We start from the raw sequence: 21,229 nt of genomic DNA, 5'->3' as shown, positions 1-21,229 counted from the left end.
GGGCCACCGGCCAACGTACTGCCTCCTCCCTCTGCATGGCCACGAGTCCGCAGCGTAGTTGCTTACCGTTGTACGTGCTGAGCACTAGCCGTTATGGCCTTCCCATCACGCGCACGGCTGACGAGTGCCGACTCGGCATTTTTTTAGAGCCGGGTTGAAAACTTTAAATGGGGTGCATGCTCAGGTGTCGAACCTTGGATCGGTAAGGTGAGACGTTCGCTCGCATGCACTCCACATTTGTAACCCACGCATACCTTAACAAAACTTTGTAATGCCAAAATACGGACGACGTCAAAATGGTGGTAAAGGAATGTTGTATGGATTCATGAGCAATGCCAATCTTTGGTGAGGCTCCAGGTGGGAGCAAACCAAACACGCCCTTAGGGTTTTTAATCTGCGCATGGGCGCACACCCCGTTCGAGTTACGCGATACTACTGAGACTCAGACCGTGCATTCACGGCTCAGGCCATCACGTAGTCACAAGATAAAACTGCAAGAACGCATCCTAGATTCCACTGGGTAGTTTGTTAGCGTTGCGTGTTGTGGCTGATCAGGATTCACGAGCGTGGGTTTGGACACAGGATGCATTTCCAGCAACGTGAAAACATCTTGGCACCGCCATCTCAGATTCAATCGCGAATCCTTTTGAATTTATTTTTCTAGTTCTCATTCCACATATCTTGTTTGAAGTTTGGTATGGTGTTTTCCCCTCGTACTCCCTGTCTCCGTGATTTTTTTTTTCAGATTTTGTGGTGGGAAATCCATTCGAGAAAGAGAAACTCAAGGGCAGGGGTGGTCGGTATTTCAAACACCGACCACCCTGAACCCAAAAATTCTCTTTTTTCGTTCTCTATCCACATACGTCCTTCTAGCCTGAAATTTCTGTGGTGTTTCGCAATTGTATTCCCCACCTCTACGAATTTTATCAGATTATATTGTCACGATTTGTTTGAGTAACGAAGTCTACCAGGTCAGGGGTGGTCGGTATTTGAGACATCGACGGCAGCGCTGTTCGACGCCAGCATGTACCGGCGCTGACCACGAGGTGCTGGTGGCAGCTGGGCGGCGGAGAACGTGCGCGCTCGATCGTGACGACGAATCGCGCGAACGCGCTGGATCCGCCGCTGCTGCGGCCGGGTCGGGGCGGCTAGACCACGTGGAACAGTTCCCACTGCCAGACGCGCGGCAGAAGCGGTTCGTGTTCGAGGCGTGCGCGGCATGGGCCTGGACGGCGACGTGGGCCCGGAGGAGCTGGCGGCGCGGCACGGCAGGATGAGCGCCGCCGTGTGACGCGAGCCCAGCATGCGAGCGGTGCGCAGAAACCGGTGCATGGCGACGCGCGAGGACTTCGACGAGGGGTATCGCGCCGTACGGCGCCAAGAGGCCGAGCGAGTGCCTCCGCTCACCAGAGCTCCGCGAATGGCCGTCGAGGCGAGCGAGGAACGTGGGAAGCAGTGCCCTTAGCAATTATCCTCGTCAATCTTGGCCGCTCAAGTCCCATCCAACGGTCAAGACAGACCCAAGGGGCGGTCGGTATTTCATTTACCGTTCACCCCTGAGGCTCGGGCGTCTCCTGGCTACCGACCTCGCCGGGATCGTCGACGACTCTACCTCGGGATCCTAGCCCCCCCCCCCCCCCCCCCCCCGCAGCTGCTATGTGCGCGTACTCGGCGCCTCTGATCGCGTACATGCGCTCTCATGCGTTTGTCGGCTGCTGTCCACGGACGCCAGCTTGGCCGGTTCCCGGATCGCGGAAGCTGAGGGTTACCTACGCTGGCTTTGGCGAGTGAAACACGCAGAAGCAGGAGGTGGAGGTCTTCGTGGCCATCGAGCTGCCGCTGACACACGCCGGGCTGCGTTTGCTTTCCTGACTCTGCATTATAAACTTGATCTTGTGTTAATTTTGACTCGTTCAGCTTCTAAAATGGACGATATATGCACTACTGTTTTGTTGGGGTTCGCCAACAGATCGAATTTCATGTCCTACATCCTTGCCTCTTGCTCCTGTCGACAAAACAATGCTTGATTGTTGTCATTCTGAAACTGTATCGTTCAATAACTTCCCTCTTCCTCCTCCAAATCGATGCCTCTTGAGTCTTGGTTTCAGTCTAACTGTATCCACATAGCAACATGGAACTTTGTAGGCATATTGATGATTGTATCAAGTCATGATTTTTTTACTTCTTTGATCTTCTAATAATTGATTGTTTTGGAACTCAGATTGTTTTCTTTTTCAGAGATTTGGTTGGGTAAGAAAAGAATGGAAACTACGATGTTTCGGTGCAGTACCTTCCTCGCATCATTACAAAGTATCCAGAGCTTTTGTTGTTGGACACTGAACCTGATGGAGGTGATAATATTTCGAAAGTATAGGTGCTCTTGTATCAAAGTTGCAAGTGTGTCATTTCGAAAGTAGCCTCATATTTGCTTGTGGCTGATGTTAATTTACAACAACAGAAGGAATCTCTGATGTGGTTGAAAGATGATTTGAAGCTGAAGGGATAATGGAGGGAGAATTCTGCTAATGTTCTATACCTATTCTGCCTGTGCTTGATCACAAGAGGTGACTCCCATTGGTGTTCTACAACACCTGACCATTTTTGGAGGGAGCTACTCTGACACCTTCCGCGCAGGAGCTTCATGTCCACGGGGCCGTCGAGCTGCTGCCTGACTCACCCCGTCTGGTCGGTCGGATCTCGGATGTACACACGCATTAGCGTGGAGCCGGGCGTCCCTGCGTCATGCAGGAACCCTGTAAGGGTCGCACGGCCGGCGGCCGCCTATAACACCAGTCACCAGATCTCGGCGGCGTTCGTCCCCGTGAACGTCCATGCGAGTCGGTCCGGGCCGAGGTCCGAGGAGGAGAGTTACAAAGCCCAGACATAGTTGAGAGTTGAGACCGGGTCGCGCTGGCAGGCAGCTGCGCCATCTCCGTGTTCGGCACTCGGCGGCGCGGCGCCGGTCAACCACGGTCACCGGACACCGGGCCTTCTGCCACAGTAATTTACGCTCTTGGGAGGAGCTGGTTGATGCTGCACCTTGCAGGCCCTGCTACTGCAGCTACTGGTGCATGTATCTCCTTTGCTATGCCCAAACACTAAACTCTCATGGGCACGCATAGGCACGCCAATCCACCTAGTTTCTTTCAGGATGCCAAGCAAGGACGTCCGACGTAGTCTAGAAGGGACCTCCAATTCCAGATTTATCTCAGCAGTCAGCATGTACGTGCTGATCCCACCTTTTAGAACTCAAGATCGACACAACAGAGATATAAATTATAATAGAGTTCCATTGATTCATTCATAACAGACATCTATACATCATGTATGTAAACAAGTGCACATATATGAATGAATCAACGAAACTCTATTACAATCTACATCTCTACTGTGTCTCCCCAATAGTGGCAAGGCTACCACCGCCATGAGCGATTAGTAATCGAAGAAATCAACTACAACACTCCCATTTGATCGATTCAACATATATATATTGATCAATGAATAACCCTTTCAAAATTCTCTGAGAAAAATATGAGAAGAATTGTGATTGTAATATACCATGGAAAAACTCCTTGAAAACCAAGTGGGAAAAACTCAGGAGAAAATGATATGGCATATATGCTTGTATTAATATTGCCTTATTATAAACTTATATGAGCAAATCAGAGAGTAAAACTCATAAAGGAAAAAAAAAGTGCAATATATATGACCTAATGATCATAAACAAGTTATAAATTAGGGATTGACTCCTCCTGAACTTTGCAATTCTCGAAGTCTTCTCATGTCAATTCCACGAATATAACATACTTATGATTTTCACTTGTGAAAAATCTGTTAGTTTATTTTTCACTGCAAGTTTAGACCAACAGTAAAAGGAGTTGATTTTTTTTTTTTGTAAAAACACCTATTTGCCTCCTTTATTCGACATCATTGTCCTTTCAAACATGTGTTACGAGTGTGATGTATTTATAGTACAATCTAGATGATAATAGGGAAAAAATTTCAAGTACCTCCTTGTTAAATCCGTTGGATTTGGTGTTTCTCAAGTATCTCCTTGTTAAATCTGTTGGATTTGGTGTTTCTCAAGTATCTCCTTGTTAAATCCGTTGGATTTGGTGAGAAATTGGAATTCTACCCCATTCTCAGTTTGAGTTTCAATATGGAAGCCATTAAGATGAAAGTCTTTATAACTGAGCAAGATACGAGTTGAATTGGAATACAAGATTGCATCCTCGATTACTAATTTTTGTACCCATAAGGAGTCTTATTGTGGCTCGACCCGAACCCACAATCAATGCATCGTGGCCGGCGATGGTCATAACATTTCCATATTTCTTATATAATGTATGGAAATATTTTTTCTCCTGTAAGATTGTATTAGTGGTAAAGCTATCTACTAAACAAATTTCTTCTTCCTCCATCTGATTGTGTTTCGTAAAATATTCTGTAAATATAAAATGAGAAAATTCAGTAGAAATTTAACTCATATATAGAATAGAGTGCTGATATTATTTAATACTTGTCAAAGGTACATGTTTGGATACAAATGATATAATATACAACACTTAATAAGATAATATTAGGTTAATGACAACTAGGATGAGTCGAGATGTAAGAAAGGTCTCCGAATATGTCTTGGGAATGAAATTCCACAATCATATCATCCACATTGAGGGGGTCGTCCTTCGTCTGGTGAACCAGATCTTCATTGTTCAGAGAAACATATTGAGAAGATCTTGCGACCATATCATCATCAGATTGTTTATTAAAGTGTGCCTTAAATTTGTCTCCGCGAACTTGCTTGCCTTTCTCAATAGAGTTAAGAAATAAATCCACCAAGTGCCTAGGAATCTGACATCTGCTTGTATGGTGATTCTTACATTCACAACGCTGACAAGCTTGAGAGTTGTCTTTGGCAATATTCTTGAATTGGCCTTTTCCTTGCAATCCCATGCTTTTCTGCATATTGGAAGACTTCTACTTTCCTTTATCCTTTCGGTTGTTCCGTTTACGGCCACAAAATTTATTATTATTATGAGTATTAGCATACACTTCAAGAAGTGGAGCTGCGTTCGTTGGGCAGTTATGATGATTTTTTATAAGAAGTTCATCATGTTTCTCCACCTGAAGAAATGCATAAATTAACTCAGATACTTAATGTATTTCTGTTGGCGATACTGTTGTTGCAATATCCAGAATGATGGATGAAAAGTGTGTAACATCTTTTCATTCATGTCAACATCCGATATTGTTTGACCGTAGAACTTTAGCTTGGCGTAGATTTTGTGAACTTGAGAGTTATAAGCTACTACGGATTTGAAATCCTAAAAACAAAGTAGAGACCAGTCACGTTGAGCTTCAGGTTAGTTGATAGATTGATGATGCTCATAATGCTCCTTGAGAGAGGTCCATAGAGGTAACAGATCTTCCTCCATGACATACTTATTTTTTAGGTTAGGGTGAAGGTGATGTCACAGAAAAACCAAAGTGGCATATTTAGAATACTTAGGCATTGGAGGTGCATTCTTCGGCTATGGAGTTATGGTGGCAAGGATCTGTTAGGCAGCCAAACTGAATTTGATATTTTATGACTAGGTCAAGTAATTGTTACCATCCATAACAAGTTCCGTGAAATTCTTCTTAGGAGGATCCACCATATCTTACATGAAATAACATATATTAATTTACTAAGAGAGTAAACTAATAGTAAATATTGCAATTGCTTGTATAAAAATGCAATATGTCTAAAAAGACAAGTGATGTAGACCTTGATATGGTACAGACGATAAATCGTTACTATAATGTTAGACTCTATTCCTGATAAAATAGGTGATAATAGTCACTGCCAACATGTAGACTATGTATAAAATATGGGATAGACACGTTAAAGTTAGTCACTAAAAATGGTGTAGATCTCGTAGTATTGGACGAGATAACTTGCTGCTATTGATATGGACTCCGTCCAATTAAGGCGAACAATGCTACAGTAGCAGTCGATGTCAAAGTATCCAATACGTTGTGTTATGCCAATATTATAACAGGTAATCATCAATTAAATAGCATTTTTATGTATTTCTATAAATTATTTAAGCTGACGCTTAAATAAATAACCACAGGAAAATATTCCAAAAGAATGCAATAAGAGATTGCACGGAATAAGCAAAATTGTATACAAACAACAATATATTGAACATATTACAGAGGTAATACGGTTACAATATAGTTTTACACAAATTCTTGTAATATATGAAGTCCTCGAGGGACTTATACGCAAGAAAAATATGATATTACAGGGGTTATATAAAAGAGCGTGTAAATACATATAAGCCCGAGTCTTTTTATAAATTCCCACGGTGGCTCGGCATGGGCCACTGGCTCGGCTTAAGGGTCCGTTTGGTTCAAGGGATAAGGTGGGATGGGATGGGACGATCCCTGTTTTTGTGGTGTTTGGTTCAGGGGCAGCAGGGATGGGATGATCCCTCCTAAAAAATATTCTCTCAATATGCTGGATGAAGATATACCTCAAAATTGGTAGGATGAAGCCATCCATCTTTACTTATCATGCATATTAGTAAAATGATTAATGATATTAGTATGCTTGTATTACTTATTAGTACATATTACTACGAGATTAGAATTTGTAAGGGTTAATGTACTAATTATTGTAATTAATGAGCTAATTAGAGTATGATTATGGTTAATTAGCATATTTTATTATTAATTAGTAATGACTATGGCAAGAGTAACATTAATACATGTTAGTGCATATTGATTAGTGTATTATTAATAATTATTATTTAAAATTAAAAAATATAATTAGTTGATGATTCTCATCCTCATCCGTCCTCATCCCTCCAACCAAACAAAAAAGAGACTCATCCTATCCAAACAACCAAACAAAAAAGAGGATCATCCCATCCCTAAAAACAGGGACGATCCTATCCCATCCCACTTTGTATCCCAGCCAAACGGACCCTAAGTGGCATGGCTGGGGCTCCGATGGTTGGCCCTCTTAGGCCATCTCCAGCGGAGGAGGCATTTTTCAGATTTGGCTGGTACAGTGATTTTGCGGGGGGACTGTTCACGTACTGTAGCAACTCCAGCAGAATCTGTACCCGATGCTAAATGCGCTACAGTGTTTCAGTACTGTAGCTGTACTGTTTTCAGAGGCTGACAGCGGGCCCAGAGAGAGAAAAAGATGAGTAGAAGGTGGAAAATAGAGTAGCTCTGGAGATGAAAAAATAAGGGATACTGTAATAGTGATAGGGAATGCTGTAATAGTATTTTTGAGGATGAAAATTTGAGGTAGCTGCTAGGCTATCTCCAGTAGGGAGATATTTTTGCAGATTCGGCTGCTACAGTGATTTGCGGTACTGTTCACGTAATGTAGCAACCCATCAGATGAAAAAAAATAAGGGATGCTGTAATAGTATTTTTGAAGATGAAAATTTGAGATAGCTGCTGAAGATGAAAAAATAAAGGATGCTGTAATAGTGTTTTTGAAGATGAAAAATTAAGTAACTACTGGGATGATCTTAGACTTTGTTGAGCAGGCCATACTGATTACGTGTTAGAACTCAATATTGACGTAGTAGAGATGTAGATTATAATGTTGTTCTATTAATTTATTCATTGATATATATTTTTGTGTGTGTATATATATAATGTAGAGGTGCCGACGAGGCTACAACCGTCATAAGTGGTTAGTAATCGAAGAGTTCAACGGTAACACCGCCGACTCCACTGTGCGCGCTGCCTGCCAGCGCTCCACGCGCACCGGCAGCGACAGGGCTCACCCGTGGCGACCTGGTCGGTGGCTTAACGGCTCCCGGGCCGGCGGCTGCGGCATCTACTATCCACCTAAATGATCCCGAGCCGGCACGGTAGCGATGGTGGCAAGGCGTGCTTGACGCGCCTGCGTGCATGCAGCAGATGGTGTAGGCAGTGCAGGTGTAGGACAGGTGCATCAAGGCTCTAGGCGGCGCCTTTTTATTTCCTTTTTAGCAGCGACCTTGCTAATATCTAACGTTTCTTGGCCGGGAATAAAAGCCAATGTTCTGCATCTGTTCTATGCCCAATCCCCTGTTTTTAGGAAGTTATTGGCACAAGCCGAAACTTGCTAACCGGCACGCGGCACGCCTCGCCCTGGCTTCCCTTAGTCTTGTTGATTTCTGTGCATGAATATCAGATGATCCAGGGAAGCCAGGTTGCCTGGTGAAGGTGCATTGGCAAAATTTCCATTCTGAAGTGAAATTATTCACGGTTTTAGCAGTACTTGTGTTTTAGATTATTAAGGTGACTTCTATCAATGAATGAAATGCACCTCCAAGCAGCAATAGCCGGTCCCTCCCGCCAACTTCCGCCCAATCACGGCAATACTCGCTCACATTTTCCGGGCACAGCTACGGGCTTTTGCCATCACGCGCACGGGCATGGGGTGCCAAACACCACTGTCCACTGCACAGCACGGGCACGACTCAAGTTGCCGCTACATGTGGCGGCAAGCAGGAAGCCTGCAATCTATCATTTAGTCAGGCGGCTCCTACTAAGATCATCATAACATATGGCTGCAAGATTGCATCACAGAATTAACTATCGTGTTGTGGCCAAGGGTGATTTCAGAACAAGATGCTTTTCCAGCAACGTGAAAAGAGCTTTGCATACCATCGCTTTGTCATCCCATGACGAGAACTTGACTGGGAGTTGGGCCATAAACATAGATATCACGATCACAGAATATCAAAGTTTCACAGAATCCACTTAGTCCTGGTATGTAGCAAGGAGTGACAATGTGATTATTTCAGTACTTAAGAGGCATGGCAATACCGCAGCATTCCATAGCTCCATCCAGAATTACACTGCAAATTACTGGGCACTGAGGACTTCAATCTCGAATACCAGCACTGAGTTTGGTTGAATTCCCCAGGCTGGAAACCCACCGGCTCCATAAGCATAATCCGGGGTGCACTGGAGCAAGAACACTCAAATATAAGGTGCCAAGATAGAGCTAACATAAAATAATATTAAACTAAAGAATTTTAAATGCAAACAGTTTATCAGCCAAGGGAAATGCACTGCAAAAGACCAATAACCCATTATCATACTAAGCTGTTTTTTATATAAAAAAAGAGATTACTCTGCTCTATTGAAAGCCAATTAAGAAGGTTTTAATATCATAGTCAACTGTTTTAGACACATTACTTCCAGTGAGAGGTAGAAATGCCATGAATGTGTTTAAGCACTCCAAAGTAAAACAAACACATTCAGACTAATTTAACATGTCCAAAGAGCATATACCTGGATACGAGCAACTTCACCCACTTGCATAGTCATAACTCCCTCATCCCATCCTGTAAGCAACAGAGTATGTAGCGTTATATTATTTGGAATGGTTTGCTTGCCTAATAGAACATCACTTTACAGGACTGTGAAGTTTGGGCATGCAGTGTGAAACTGGACTGGCCATAAAAAAAATGGCATTTCACTTTTGAAAAATATTATATGCCTTGGTGGTACATGTCATTACCAACATAAATCAAGTCTACATAAGAGTTACTTCATCATGGAAAACATGGCTGACAAGTTACAACCATAGCTTAAAGAGAATATAAACAGCAGAGGCAAAACAATGTGGATATTGAGCTCTACCACAAATAAACCATCAACAGTAGATGTAATTTCATGCTCCAATATATCAATAAACATCGAAAGTACTAGTTTGATAGAAGAGCACGATACATAAAGCTGGAAGCAATCAAATCGGTTAGATAATCAAACCCTTGCTAAATCATCGACCCAAGTAATTAATGGACCTCTAGAGGTGATGAAAATAAACTCCAGCAATGTAGGAACGCACACAACGATAACTAACAGGTGAAGCGAGTATGTTTTAATTTGAATTGAATAGCTCTTTGGTTACCTTTGATCACTGAACCCAGACCAATGTTGAAACTGAATGGCTGCTGCCCAGGGTCCTTGGTGCTGAAAGAAACAGCAACAGAATATCAGCAGATTAAATTACTAGTTGTTTATGGGGAAATTGCATCCCCAGTTTTGGTTTAAAGAAAGTGGCAATTCCTCCTACAAATAAATTATTGACAGTGCTTGGCAAGAAAAGAAAATATTCCCTTCCTTATACACATGTTTACTGCTGGTGCTACACATCGAACCAAGTAAAACAATAAAAGAGATTCATCATTCACCTCCAAAATTTCTTGGATAGATCACGATCCTTCCCTGTAAAAACAAAATAGCAATCAACAACAGTTAGCGAACAATTACTTCAGGGCAGATAGTGTACTGGTCATAACAAAAAGAAAGAAAAACGAACTATAACAGGGAATCAGATTCGCTTGCAACTCTGAATCAAATAGATCTCGACGCTAAGACATACGAGCAGATATTGTACTTCGCATCCTAATCATAGACACAGAGAAGGAAAGATCAGCGCTGCCTATTCATCAGGGTTCCTGTTTTATCCAACCAGAGACGGATCTGGAAGCACCTAACACTAACCCCTAAAGTGATACGGATCCAAGAAAACGGAATAAAGCATAGGTTTATGGGATGTAGGAAAGGTGCGGACCGTAGCCGGTGCAGTGGACGGTGACCTTCTGTCCCTTGACAGGCTTGGGACCGGTGCCGGCTCTCAAGATCTGCTTCTCGAAGCCCATCTTTCTCTTCTCTCCGCCTCTCTCCTGCCTCCTCGACTCGACCGGCGGCGACGCTTGTGTTGTGAATTGTGACCGGGCGTGGTGGACTGTGGTATGATACTTATTCCTGCATTCTGTTATCAACTCAGTATAGAGGGGTGATTAATTTTTTACCATTCTTAACAGTGTCATGTTCTTAAATAACATCGTTATCAGAAATTTTGATAAAATGATATTGAGATCACTGGATTGTTTATTTATTGTCATTTTCGCTGACGTGCAGCATCTTTAAAGATATTCCTCTACAAATTGACTCAATTATCTTTCTCTTCTTTCTTCCCATTCTTCCTCACCTGTAGCTATGACCACCACCTAAATGTGCTCGCGCTTCTCCGGGTGAGGAAGGATGCACGCCGCCCCCCTACCCTCCTCCTCCCTGGCAGGAGCGTGCTCACGACCAAGGAGCTTGTGTTGCTCCACTCCCTCGTCATCGTGCGGGCATCGTGCAAGCTCCTCATTTTCGGTCTCTCCCCGTAGCTCCTCGCGCTCGCTGAGCTCAACTCTGGCGCAGGAGTTGGTGCAGCCACGGCCTTCGTCACCGACAGCGCCGAGGATGCCGACGAAGCAAGTCGCGTGCTCCTCTCTGAGCGCGGCATCGGGGCTGCCCCTGTGGTAGCCGTCCACCGGAGGGAGAGAGGAGGCACGCCGGGAGAGGGGGGCACACCGGCGGCGAGAGATGGCCGAAGAGGGGGACCGTAAGGGCGATGGAGGAGAGCTGAATCTAGGCCGCTAGGGAGAGAAAGAGGTGACCGACTGGGGTGAAGGAGGCCGTAGAGGAGGGAGAAGGCTAGAGGGAAGGGGAAGGCCGAGCACGGTGGGGCTCGTCAACGGCTCGAGCCGGGCGGGCTCAGTAGCGCGTCGGTGGGAGAGGAGATAGGCTCAGCCGGGGTGAAGAGGTCGGCCGGGGGCTAAGGCATGGCCAACACGGCGGGGCTCATCGACGGTGTCATCGTTGGCTGGAGCTGAGGCGCGGCCAACACGACAATTGCTCTCTGGCCTCCCATGGAAGAAGAAGAAGAACAAACAAGTCATTTTGCCTTTCAGGTGGTATTTTATCAAAGTTTTTTTGTAACGGTGATATTTAAGAGTATGCCACTGGTAAGGATGGAAAAAAGTTAATTGCTCCATATACAAGGTACACACTGTCTTTATCCCAGCGAGTTGTTCTTTTTTCCTCTTCCTTCCCATATATTCCCTCTGATTCCAAATATAAGTTGTTAACACACATAGACATGGTCTCTAATATGATAATGTGACAAATAATATCTAAAATTATATTATTGTAAAAAAGAGTTATATCTTTTTAATGTATTTTTCATGATAAATCTAGTATCGCCAATCTACATATTATTTAGTTATTAATGATCAAAGATAAAAATATTTGACTTATGATAAACCTAAATAAACTTATATTTAGGATCGGGACCGGAGGGAGTATAAACACTTTGGCAGGTAAACAACTGATTAGAACAAATAACTATTTTATTAAAAAAAATCACTTGAGGTGCACCATTTTCTGATAATAGTGATTTCTAATGATATATGGTAACTAGCTTATATCAGGCGTCGTATAATCAAAACACATATTCTAGTTTCAGTGGAGTTGTCTGCTTGTTCCTAGTAGCTGGACTGCACAATTGCGCTTAGTTGTCCACACCACTGTTGATCATAGGAATGAGGTAAGCTTACTACGAGATCATGGAAAAAAAATGAAAATAGATTGCTTTGAACTCAGAACATATAAAATGTGACAATATATCAAAAAGGAAAACAGAATTCTGGCAATTTTGTGATGTTCAGACTTCAGAGTTCAGACAGCACCGTGTCTCCAACAAGTGCGAGAGTATACAGAACTGCTGCATGGCAGACTTAGACCCTATTTTTTTGGGATTCTGGATTGTGCTCATAATCAGATTATGCAAACAAATGAACAAATTCTGAAAGCAAATTGTAACAATCCAGACCTAGATTGTGACACAATCCACAATCCACCTCAAAATAGCTTCTACAATCCACAATACAGAACCTCACAATCCACAGTAAAAACAAACAGATCCTTATTTTCACGATTACACAATCAATACACTTTTTGGTTTAAAAAACAACAAATACAATTTTCCCTTTACAATGCAGAGACCACAGAGCAACCCTCATCCCTCAGCAGCAATAGCAATGCGAAATGTGCAGTGATATTGTACAGGATTACAAATAGCACAATAGCAACCTCAGAGCTTGAAATGAAGTACATCAAAGAATGCTGATTTGAAAGTAGCTCAGGTTCCCTTGATTACAACAACAGGGCAGCTCACATGGTTGATGCAGTAGTTGCTCACACTTCCCAAGAACATCCTGTATAAAGGAATCAACTCAGAGTGCACCTTTGATTTTATATAGAAATCGGAACAACACGAGAAGAATAGTGTCAATCAAACAAAAAGCAAGAACTTTTAAAGGCTTCATGACATAGATAAATTATATTAGCTCAACTGAGTTATTGCTACATGATTGTACCCCACAAAAATGTAAAGAAGCAAGTGTAACCGCTAACACAGATTTGAATGTCAGCTATAAAGGGTTTACACGCGACTGACTGTCAAACTTGTTCCAAAATTTAATAATTCAATGCAGCTCAATGGTCGCACTCACAGTGCTAACTGCAACACAGAGTGAACACTAGCCGGTATTCATATTGACATCCTAGTAGATAGCTGTGCCATTGTACAAACCAGGAGACAGTTTCACCTTTTTTTTCTTTAATTGTTCACTTCCATCAACAAGTCGTGACATAATATTTCAGATATGCAGATATTTGAAAGTTTGAATAAGCCATGGATACTCTCATGTAACAGGGATGCATAGCTTAGGTAACCACCGGAAAAATGTTTTCCTTGCCTGTGTGAAACCCGAGATTCATAGACAGAAGCATGCTTAGCACAAATGTCGCCCCCATTGGCACTGTTACCTGGACACATGTATAAAAAAAAAAAAAATTGGCGAGTCGACGTGTATCCGTGCGTCGACTCGCATCCGACACAACGCGACACGCATCAAACTCTTCTCTACCGAGTCACCACCTTCACTCCAGCTGACAGCAACTTCAGTGTTTCGGGTTGTAACTGGGGGATGTGCGTAGTGCGAATAACAAATTGTAACTCACAGTGTTATCTTCTCGTGTTGCAATTATGCATTTATGGACGTGAAGTTGTAACTGATCTACCTAACAAATTATAACTCATAGTGTTTCGAGTTGTAACTGGGGGATGTACGCAGTGCGAATAACAAGTTATAACTCACAATGTTAGCTTCACATGTTGCAATTATGCATTTCTGAACGTGAAGTTGTAACTGATCTATCTAACAAGTTGTAACAGTGTTTTGGGTTGTAGCTGGGGGATGTGCGCAGTGCAAATAGACACACACACCAAGTCCTATTTTTTAGAATTTGCCGATTCAGACATCCGCACCCGTGTCGGGTGTAACAGTGCCCGTTGGTCAGGAGAAACAGATCTTCCAATTCATAATTTAGTGAAGTCTTATGTTTCAACATCAACACAAATGATGATAACTTGTATTGGGTTATCACAACAGATCTTCCAATTCATAATTTAGTGAAGTCTTATGTTTCAACATCAACACAAGTCTTATGTTTCAACACCAACAAATGTTCTGCAGTTGAACTTGAAAAACAGCCTGCAATAGTCATCCACTGATAAGAATACCAGTTTCAAAAACCAGAATTTCATTGCAGTTCACATTTTTGTGACTTTAAGTCATTAGCAACACTGCACCAGCTCTTGTACATGATGCTTGATCAGACTAACTGGGAAAAAATAGCACCAAATTTAAAACTTTTCCAGTAACTTGGCTCCTCAAAACTTGCTGCAAATTTTCTGGACTCTGGAAGCAACAACTTGTCCCCTCTTTTTAATTGTTGTTTAGATGCCCACAAACATTTTCCTCAACAGGTCTTCTCGTAGCCAATTCTTATTTAATGTTGTTGCTTAAAGCTGAGGAAAATCATCTATACCTAAGGTAATGTTGCTTTTTGAGTATATCAATATGTGTTAAAATCCCCAATGGATTGAAAATAGTTAGTTCCACTTCCCAGCAAAAGACAGAAGTAGGAAACTGTGATATTATTTATATGCAGCACAGCATCGAAATTAGAAGCAAAATTAGCTAGGCAACGCGCAAGATAGGATCTCTGTTTCTACCTCTTGAGCGGCCCAATAGCACGGCATCCCATGACGACCAGATCGGCGTTGCGGTTGGCCGTCACCTCGCAGATCTTCTCCTTTGGATCCCCCACCACCACCTCTGTCTTCACATCCACCTTCAAGAAGCCAACCCGGTCACCGGGTATGAACAAACGGAATTACTACAAGCACAAATCTGTTCCGGCCTTCCCCTTACATTCTTCTCGGAGCAAATCTTGAGCGCGTGCTCCAGGATTGCCTGCGTGATCCGCCGCTGGTGCGCCTCGATGGCCTGCGTGAACGCCGGCACCTCCACCTCGCCTGGTCAATCAACGCGATCCACCCACCGAAGAAAGCCCGTCAACCCAGCTGCTCGACCAGATGGACAAGAGCTACAACAACGCGCGAGTGTGCTCTGGGAGAGGAGATTGATTTGCTTACTGGGCCCGCCGAAGGGGATGGGTGCCGGGTTGAGGCCGGCGGCGATGCTGGGCGGCGGCTGGACGTGGAGGACGACGAGGGCGCCATCGGGGCGGAGGCGGAGGTTGTCGAGCGCCCAACGCAGCGCGTTCATGCTCTCCTCGCTGCCGTCCACCGCCACCACCACGCTCCCCAGGTTCCCGGTCGCCATGAAGAGTTCTTGCTCACTCTCCGGCCTCCCGACCTCGCCGCCCCCTCGCTCAGTCAGGAGTCACGAAGCGCGATGGCTCGATTCAGGCTGCGTGCTGCCGCCTCCCTTCCCTTCCGTTTCCTGCTTGCTCGCTTAGCTGTTCAATTGACTAAGCTTATTTATTGTCCGAGCTTGTCCGATCCAACATCCAAGTGGTGTGCGTCCCGCAGCACACGGCGTGCCGCGGCGGTTCACAGCCGCCCGATCGGAAGCTTGCGCGGATCTGCTCGATGATGATAAAATTGACTATTTGCTATTATAAAAGGTGCGCTTGGATTATTTACCACTATAAACTTTTGCCTCGACAGTTTGCCAAAAAACCATTGCCCAGCTTGATCTCTTGCCATTCTAGCCAATTAAATAGATTCGGATATTTCTTTTATCTACTTTAATGCATGTGAAAAGACTATTATACCCTCGACTCAATCTCCAGCCCCAGCCCGGTTCCTTCTGTTAGACCATCTACAATCATATTCACTTCATTTTGTTCTCTTCATGATTCCTCTCACTGTTCTTATTCTCTTTATTTTCTTTCATCTCCAATAGTTTCCCTTTGAAGATATTCATGAAGTGAAAGGAGAGATAATCCCGTCCGAAAGGAGAGATAATTCCGTCCGAAAGGAATGACCTTATGAATCTCTTCATGACGGGAATCGTGAAGAGAAATCATTAGAATACTAAAGAGAAATATCTAAAGGGATTTTGATCCCTGACGGGAATCCCTTGGAGATGACCTTATGTTTCTCGAAACCACCGAGGCCTCACCAGGTGTTGCGGCGGTCCCTTGCGGCAACGGATGTGGCGAGTCAAAGTACACCTCAGAAAATCCTCCTCACCGCGCCGCTCGCTGGAGTACACGCCCGAGAGTCCTCTTTGTCGTGCCACATCACTGGTGTACACCCTAGCTTGTGGCAGGTGTCCGACGCGGCGACACGGAGTCACGCACGTCCTCACCGTGTCGCCGCCGCCACCCTTACTAGAGTATCAACCACACTGCGTGCTCTGCGACCAGCCGCTGTTGGCGCAACCGTGTCTTCTCCCCTCATGGATACTAGACATTCGTAGTTTGTAACAGGGGACATCTTGAAGTGGTTGTCTTTCTATGTATGGCATAGTTAAATGAGTACTTTTATCTAATTTTTGACAAATTTTGCATTGTGATGCAGCAAATGATGAATACATATATATGAATTATCAACTTTTTTTTTCTAAAAATTTGATGCGACCATGTTCTCCTGCCTCGTGCTTCATTTGTAATTGTGGCTTTCTTCTTTACTGAATTTCTGATACGTGAATCTAACTCGCTATTTTGTTGACAACATCGCAAATTGCAATGCTTGCTTGGTTAAAAAAGTACCCAAATAATATTTTAATTAATCACTAAGTTAATTTTTTTACATAATTATGACTTCAATAATTAACCAGAATATTATCCCGGTAGCCCTAGCACGTATTTTGTGCCCAAAAACGGAATATATGTCTTACCAATATTTAACATCACAACACATGTTAATAAAGAACGAGTAATTAACCTTATATTACAAGTTCTTAAGCATTTGTAAATTCTCACAATTTGCAACAAGCAGCTAGGAGGATACTAAAATTAATCAACTCATAGACAAATAGAAACTATACAGCGGAAGCTACAGCTATAAACAATAAAAGTAGGATAGATCCATATACCCTTAAGTTCCATCAAAAAACACGATCTCCGAGTAGTTATCTACTCATATTCGTCACCCACATCGACGTGCATGAAGTAGCCAAAAATCAACTCCTCCACGCTGATAGCACCTAAAAAAACAGCGTGACTACGAATTTACTCGCGAAACTTAATCCATAATAGGTACTTATAGATAACACGACTCTAAAAATTATGCATTTAGATGTTAGCAAGAAAACGACCACATGGTTAAGTAAATTCATATGCGAAAGCAGTCTGACATAAACATATGAGCAACTATACTATACTAAAAGTATCATTCTACCGTATAACCAATATTATGAACATGTAAGTAATTGAAACCATAGTAGCATAACTGAATAGAACCACCTCAACCACACCAACCCGCAATCGTGACTTTATGACCGATATGGATGGATAAAAGCATGCTTATAACCTAGAGCATGGCAATTCAAATTAATTTTACACCCTACAGGAGATACTCCTTTACCCACATGCCCCGGGTCTATCCTCTTAGCCTCTAAGGTAACCTTTCTCGTACCCAAAACTACCCACTCGCACGTGCCCATATGGCATCGGAGTTACCACGAGCGTGTCCTGGACACTTCCGGCTCTCCGCTACCTTGCTTCTTCTCTTTTTTTTTTCATACACGTCATAGGGCCGCAAGATGAGTATCAACACGATGTATGGTACTAGGCTTACCATACCATTAAATCAGCATATAGTGAGTATAGGAAGTGCTAAAGCCAACGGTATCGACGAACAGTACTTAACCGATGAAACTGGTATATGACATCTGGATTCCTTTCCCAACTTACCCCTAGCATTGTCCACATCTAGCCTCATCCTCACACTCAAACATCCCGTCATCTTAGTCATATCTTTTGTGAACAAGTAAGTAAGCACTAAGTTTGCGAACGGCATTGGACCACCGCTCGACTTTTATCTAAAGATTTATGCATTTATAAGTATTTCGAGCGATTCTTAAGTTAGACAACAACAATATTATTAAGGCTACAATGATACATGTTACCAATAATACATCAACATATATTCTACTCATATCAACCCGATACTCAACTTATTCCCATGCAAACATACATAAAGCATAATTTATCATAATAGACATATATTGATCCAAAGTATTGGGAAGAGTATGCTTAGATGTTTACCTTGTTGCTCTGGTGACCGCCTAATGCTACTCACGCAGTACTCATAAAATTCTGATAGATTGGCGTCGCCTTCGCCCACGCTCGTGTCACGCGCTGGATCTTCGTTCACTAAATAAGAATATGTGCAATGATGAGTATAAATAAGGTGCAACAATATATGCTATAATATGCATAATAACATGTTAACAGTGCAAGATATGAAAAAAAAAACGAACTTTACGATCTAAACAACGCTGAAAAACTAACATGAGGTCGGAGATTCCAGGTTGAACTCATAACATCCGGTTTCCAGAACCTCCGGGGTGTACTCCAGACAGGGGTTCTCGGTTAGCCATTTTTAGATTAATTCAGAAGTTCCACATGCATACCTTGATTTGACTTCTAGAAGGAGGATTCGAAGAAGAAAGAGAGAGAGAGAGAGAGCTTGAGGGGAGGGAAAGGGGAGATGCTCCCTTGCCTTGGTCGGTTGGAGAGAGCGTGGAGGGAGTGAGGGAGAGAGAGGGGAGTAGGTGTGTTGCTGCCCCAAGGAGAGAAGGGGTGGTTGGCCACCCATGCAGGCCCCATATGCTAGGGAAAGAAGCCTATTTTAACTGCGAATACTATTTTTTTCTCGCTCGAAATACTTTATCGTAACCGATTGACTCTAAATGAAATGCTCTAGCGTTCCAAAAATAAAAATTACACAAAATTAAACATAATGCTTATGAAGCTTGATTATGCTTAATTACGTGATTATACTTTTAGTACGTGACAAAAAAGAAACTCCGGTTCACCGCACCCGCCGCCACAGCATCTGGTGAGTTCTCGGTGTGGTTTCGAGAACTAGAACAGAACAAACACATGGGATGGAGATTAGGTTGGAGATTGAGTCAAGGGTATAATAGTCTTTTCACATGTACTAAGTGGATAAAAGAAAACCAGAATCTATTTAATTGGCTAAAATGACAAGAAATCAAGGTGGGCAATATTTTTTGACATATTGCCGAAGCCAAAGTTTATGTTGGCAAATAATCAAAGCCCACATTTTGTGATGACAAATAGTCAATTTTCTCGATGATGATGTTGCTTCCAAAAACCATCGTACTGAGAGCCACACGATATATAGTTTTGAAAAAATAGATCATGGATGGACATTTAAAACTTCAAAAAGATCACACTTTTAGCAATACTATGGTTTTAAAAACAGCAAGATCTTTTACATCTAAACACCTCCAAGATTTCTAAAACCAAAGTATTTTGCAAAACCATAGTGTTTTTTCCAAACACACTTGACTGAAATTTAGGAGGCGCAATCAGGCTCCGGGTTGGCGACGGCGGGGTTAGACCTCCAGGGTTGGTGGGGGGGGGGGGGAGGGGGTGTTAGGGCTCAGGGGTTGATGACGACAGCTTCCCAATGAGCGACATGCTTAGATGGAGGTCGACGAGTGAAAGGCTGGCCCGAGTAGGGGAGACAGGTGTGGGGGCGAAGCGATGGGGATAGCGCCGACCGTGAGAAGCGGAGGATGGCCGGTGGGCGGTGTTGGGGCAAGGGCGAGCGGAGACGACTTGACAAAGTCATTTTAGCTCGACGGCGAGAGCGTCATCGGAGACATGTTGAGGCAGGCGTTGAATAGGAGACATGGGAGAGAGCGCGCAGGCCGCTGAAGACACGTGCAGACAGACGGGTGAGTGAGCTCTTCATGTCGGCACGCGGGAAGAAGAAACAGACACGAGAAAGTGGAAGAAAGGAGGAGCGCCCGATTTAGATTCATTAGTTGTCCTTTGTCGATTAAAAAGTCCCCAAATTTTCAGACACTGAATAATAACATCACCCTTTTCCAAAACTAAAAAATATTAGCGTTCAAACAGGGCCTAGAAGTTCAACGTGAAAATTACAACACTTTTGCGAAGTTTTCTCACGTTCTAGAACTACTAACCCTAAACTTATTTATTAAATCTTAAACCTAATCTCATCTGTTCATTTCATCCACCTGATATTCATCCATCAGTGATTCCTTTACCTACCTGTATTTTTTTCACCTACTCATTTAACATGAATATGACGCCTTCAATTGATAATGATATCAACTTAGCTAGTGGAAATTTGCCTTCCGTACAGTAACTACAACATAATATAGCATCGCTGCCCGTCGTGTGGTTGGGGGCTGGGGGTTGCGTTGTCGCCAGCGTGACAGGTCAGGAGTGGATGAGATCGGCATGATAGATGATGATACTCCTGTCATCGTAAATTAAGAGATTGACTAGTACTCTCTCCAATCATTAAAAAACTTTTAACGTCAATAACTTCTAAAATATTTAATTTCGAAACATATAAATTATACGTGTAGATTTATTTTAAAAATACTTTTATAATATTATATTTTTATTAAATATTATAACTATATTTTAATAAAAAATAATAGTCAGAATATGTATCAAATACATCGAAAAGTCAAAAACGACAATTATTTATTACCGGATGGAGTATTTCACACCGGTCTATCTTCCTCTTAAAAAAGACTTTTTTGGTAAAATCAGCGCAAACAATAGTATACAGCTTTACACTCCTACCTGATGCCTCACAGAGTCACAGTCCACCGCCTTGCCACTTGCCATCTTCAATCTCCCACCACCATCACCAATGCCCCTGTTGCTGCAGATGAGAATCTCGCCATCCACGTCGTGAAAAGACTTCTTGGTGCATGAATAAAGAGTCAAATCCAAAGGTGTGCAGATTTCGACTGATTTTCAAAAGAGAATCCGACTGGTTAGCAACTGCGATGAATTAAAATCTCTTTCCTGGGAAGAGCATGCG

At 43.0% G+C, this 21,229-nt stretch overlaps 2 protein-coding genes across 3 annotated transcripts; both read right to left on the bottom strand.

The window, feature by feature from the left end:
- Nucleotides 1-8,703: 8,703 nt before the first annotated feature.
- LOC133921175 (peptidyl-prolyl cis-trans isomerase FKBP12-like) lies at nucleotides 8,704-10,777 on the bottom strand. Of its 2 annotated transcripts, none has more exons than XM_062365945.1 (5): nucleotides 10,586-10,777; nucleotides 10,203-10,236; nucleotides 9,920-9,981; nucleotides 9,298-9,350; nucleotides 8,704-8,967 (listed from the first exon to the last, which is right to left on the bottom strand). In XM_062365945.1, exons 1-5 carry the CDS (start codon nucleotides 10,671-10,673, stop codon nucleotides 8,866-8,868), a joined length of 339 nt encoding a protein of 112 aa, XP_062221929.1. In that variant the 5' UTR covers nucleotides 10,674-10,777; the 3' UTR covers nucleotides 8,704-8,865. The 2 variants fall into 2 exon arrangements, with proteins under 2 accessions (XP_062221929.1, XP_062221930.1); XM_062365946.1 differs by lacking the exon at nucleotides 10,586-10,777 and adding an exon at nucleotides 10,394-10,538.
- A 1,674-nt stretch (nucleotides 10,778-12,451) lies between these two features.
- On the bottom strand, nucleotides 12,452-15,713 carry LOC133921174 (universal stress protein PHOS34-like). The gene is made up of 4 exons (XM_062365944.1): nucleotides 15,350-15,713; nucleotides 15,126-15,229; nucleotides 14,927-15,045; nucleotides 12,452-13,061 (listed from the first exon to the last, which is right to left on the bottom strand). Exons 1-4 carry the CDS (start codon nucleotides 15,537-15,539, stop codon nucleotides 12,986-12,988), a joined length of 489 nt encoding a protein of 162 aa, XP_062221928.1. The 5' UTR covers nucleotides 15,540-15,713; the 3' UTR covers nucleotides 12,452-12,985.
- Nucleotides 15,714-21,229: the final 5,516 nt, after the last annotated feature.

This window comes from Phragmites australis, chromosome 6 (assembly GCF_958298935.1).
Source record: "Phragmites australis chromosome 6, lpPhrAust1.1, whole genome shotgun sequence".
Lineage (NCBI taxonomy): Eukaryota > Viridiplantae > Streptophyta > Magnoliopsida > Poales > Poaceae > Phragmites > Phragmites australis.
The sequence above is the reverse complement of the archived record's forward strand: the minus strand, read 5'-3'. Positions and strand labels throughout refer to the sequence as shown.

Coding starts and splice junctions, on each gene's coding strand:
- LOC133921174 (XM_062365944.1), bottom strand. CDS start 15,539: ATGGCGACCGGGAACCTGGGGAGCGTGGTGGTGGCGGTGGACGGCAGC. Junction 15,230..15,349: donor CATCCCCTTCGGCGGGCCCA/GTAAGCAAATCA, acceptor TTGATTGACCAG/GCGAGGTGGAGGTGCCGGCG. Junction 13,062..14,926: donor GCTATTGGGCCGCTCAAGAG/GTAGAAACAGAG, acceptor TCCTTTATACAG/GATGTTCTTGGGAAGTGTGA.
- LOC133921175 (XM_062365945.1), bottom strand. CDS start 10,673: ATGGGCTTCGAGAAGCAGATCTTGAGAGCCGGCACCGGTCCCAAGCCT. Junction 9,351..9,919: donor TCTGGGTTCAGTGATCAAAG/GTAACCAAAGAG, acceptor TGTTGCTTACAG/GATGGGATGAGGGAGTTATG. Junction 8,968..9,297: donor GTGAAGTTGCTCGTATCCAG/GTATATGCTCTT, acceptor TTCTTGCTCCAG/TGCACCCCGGATTATGCTTA.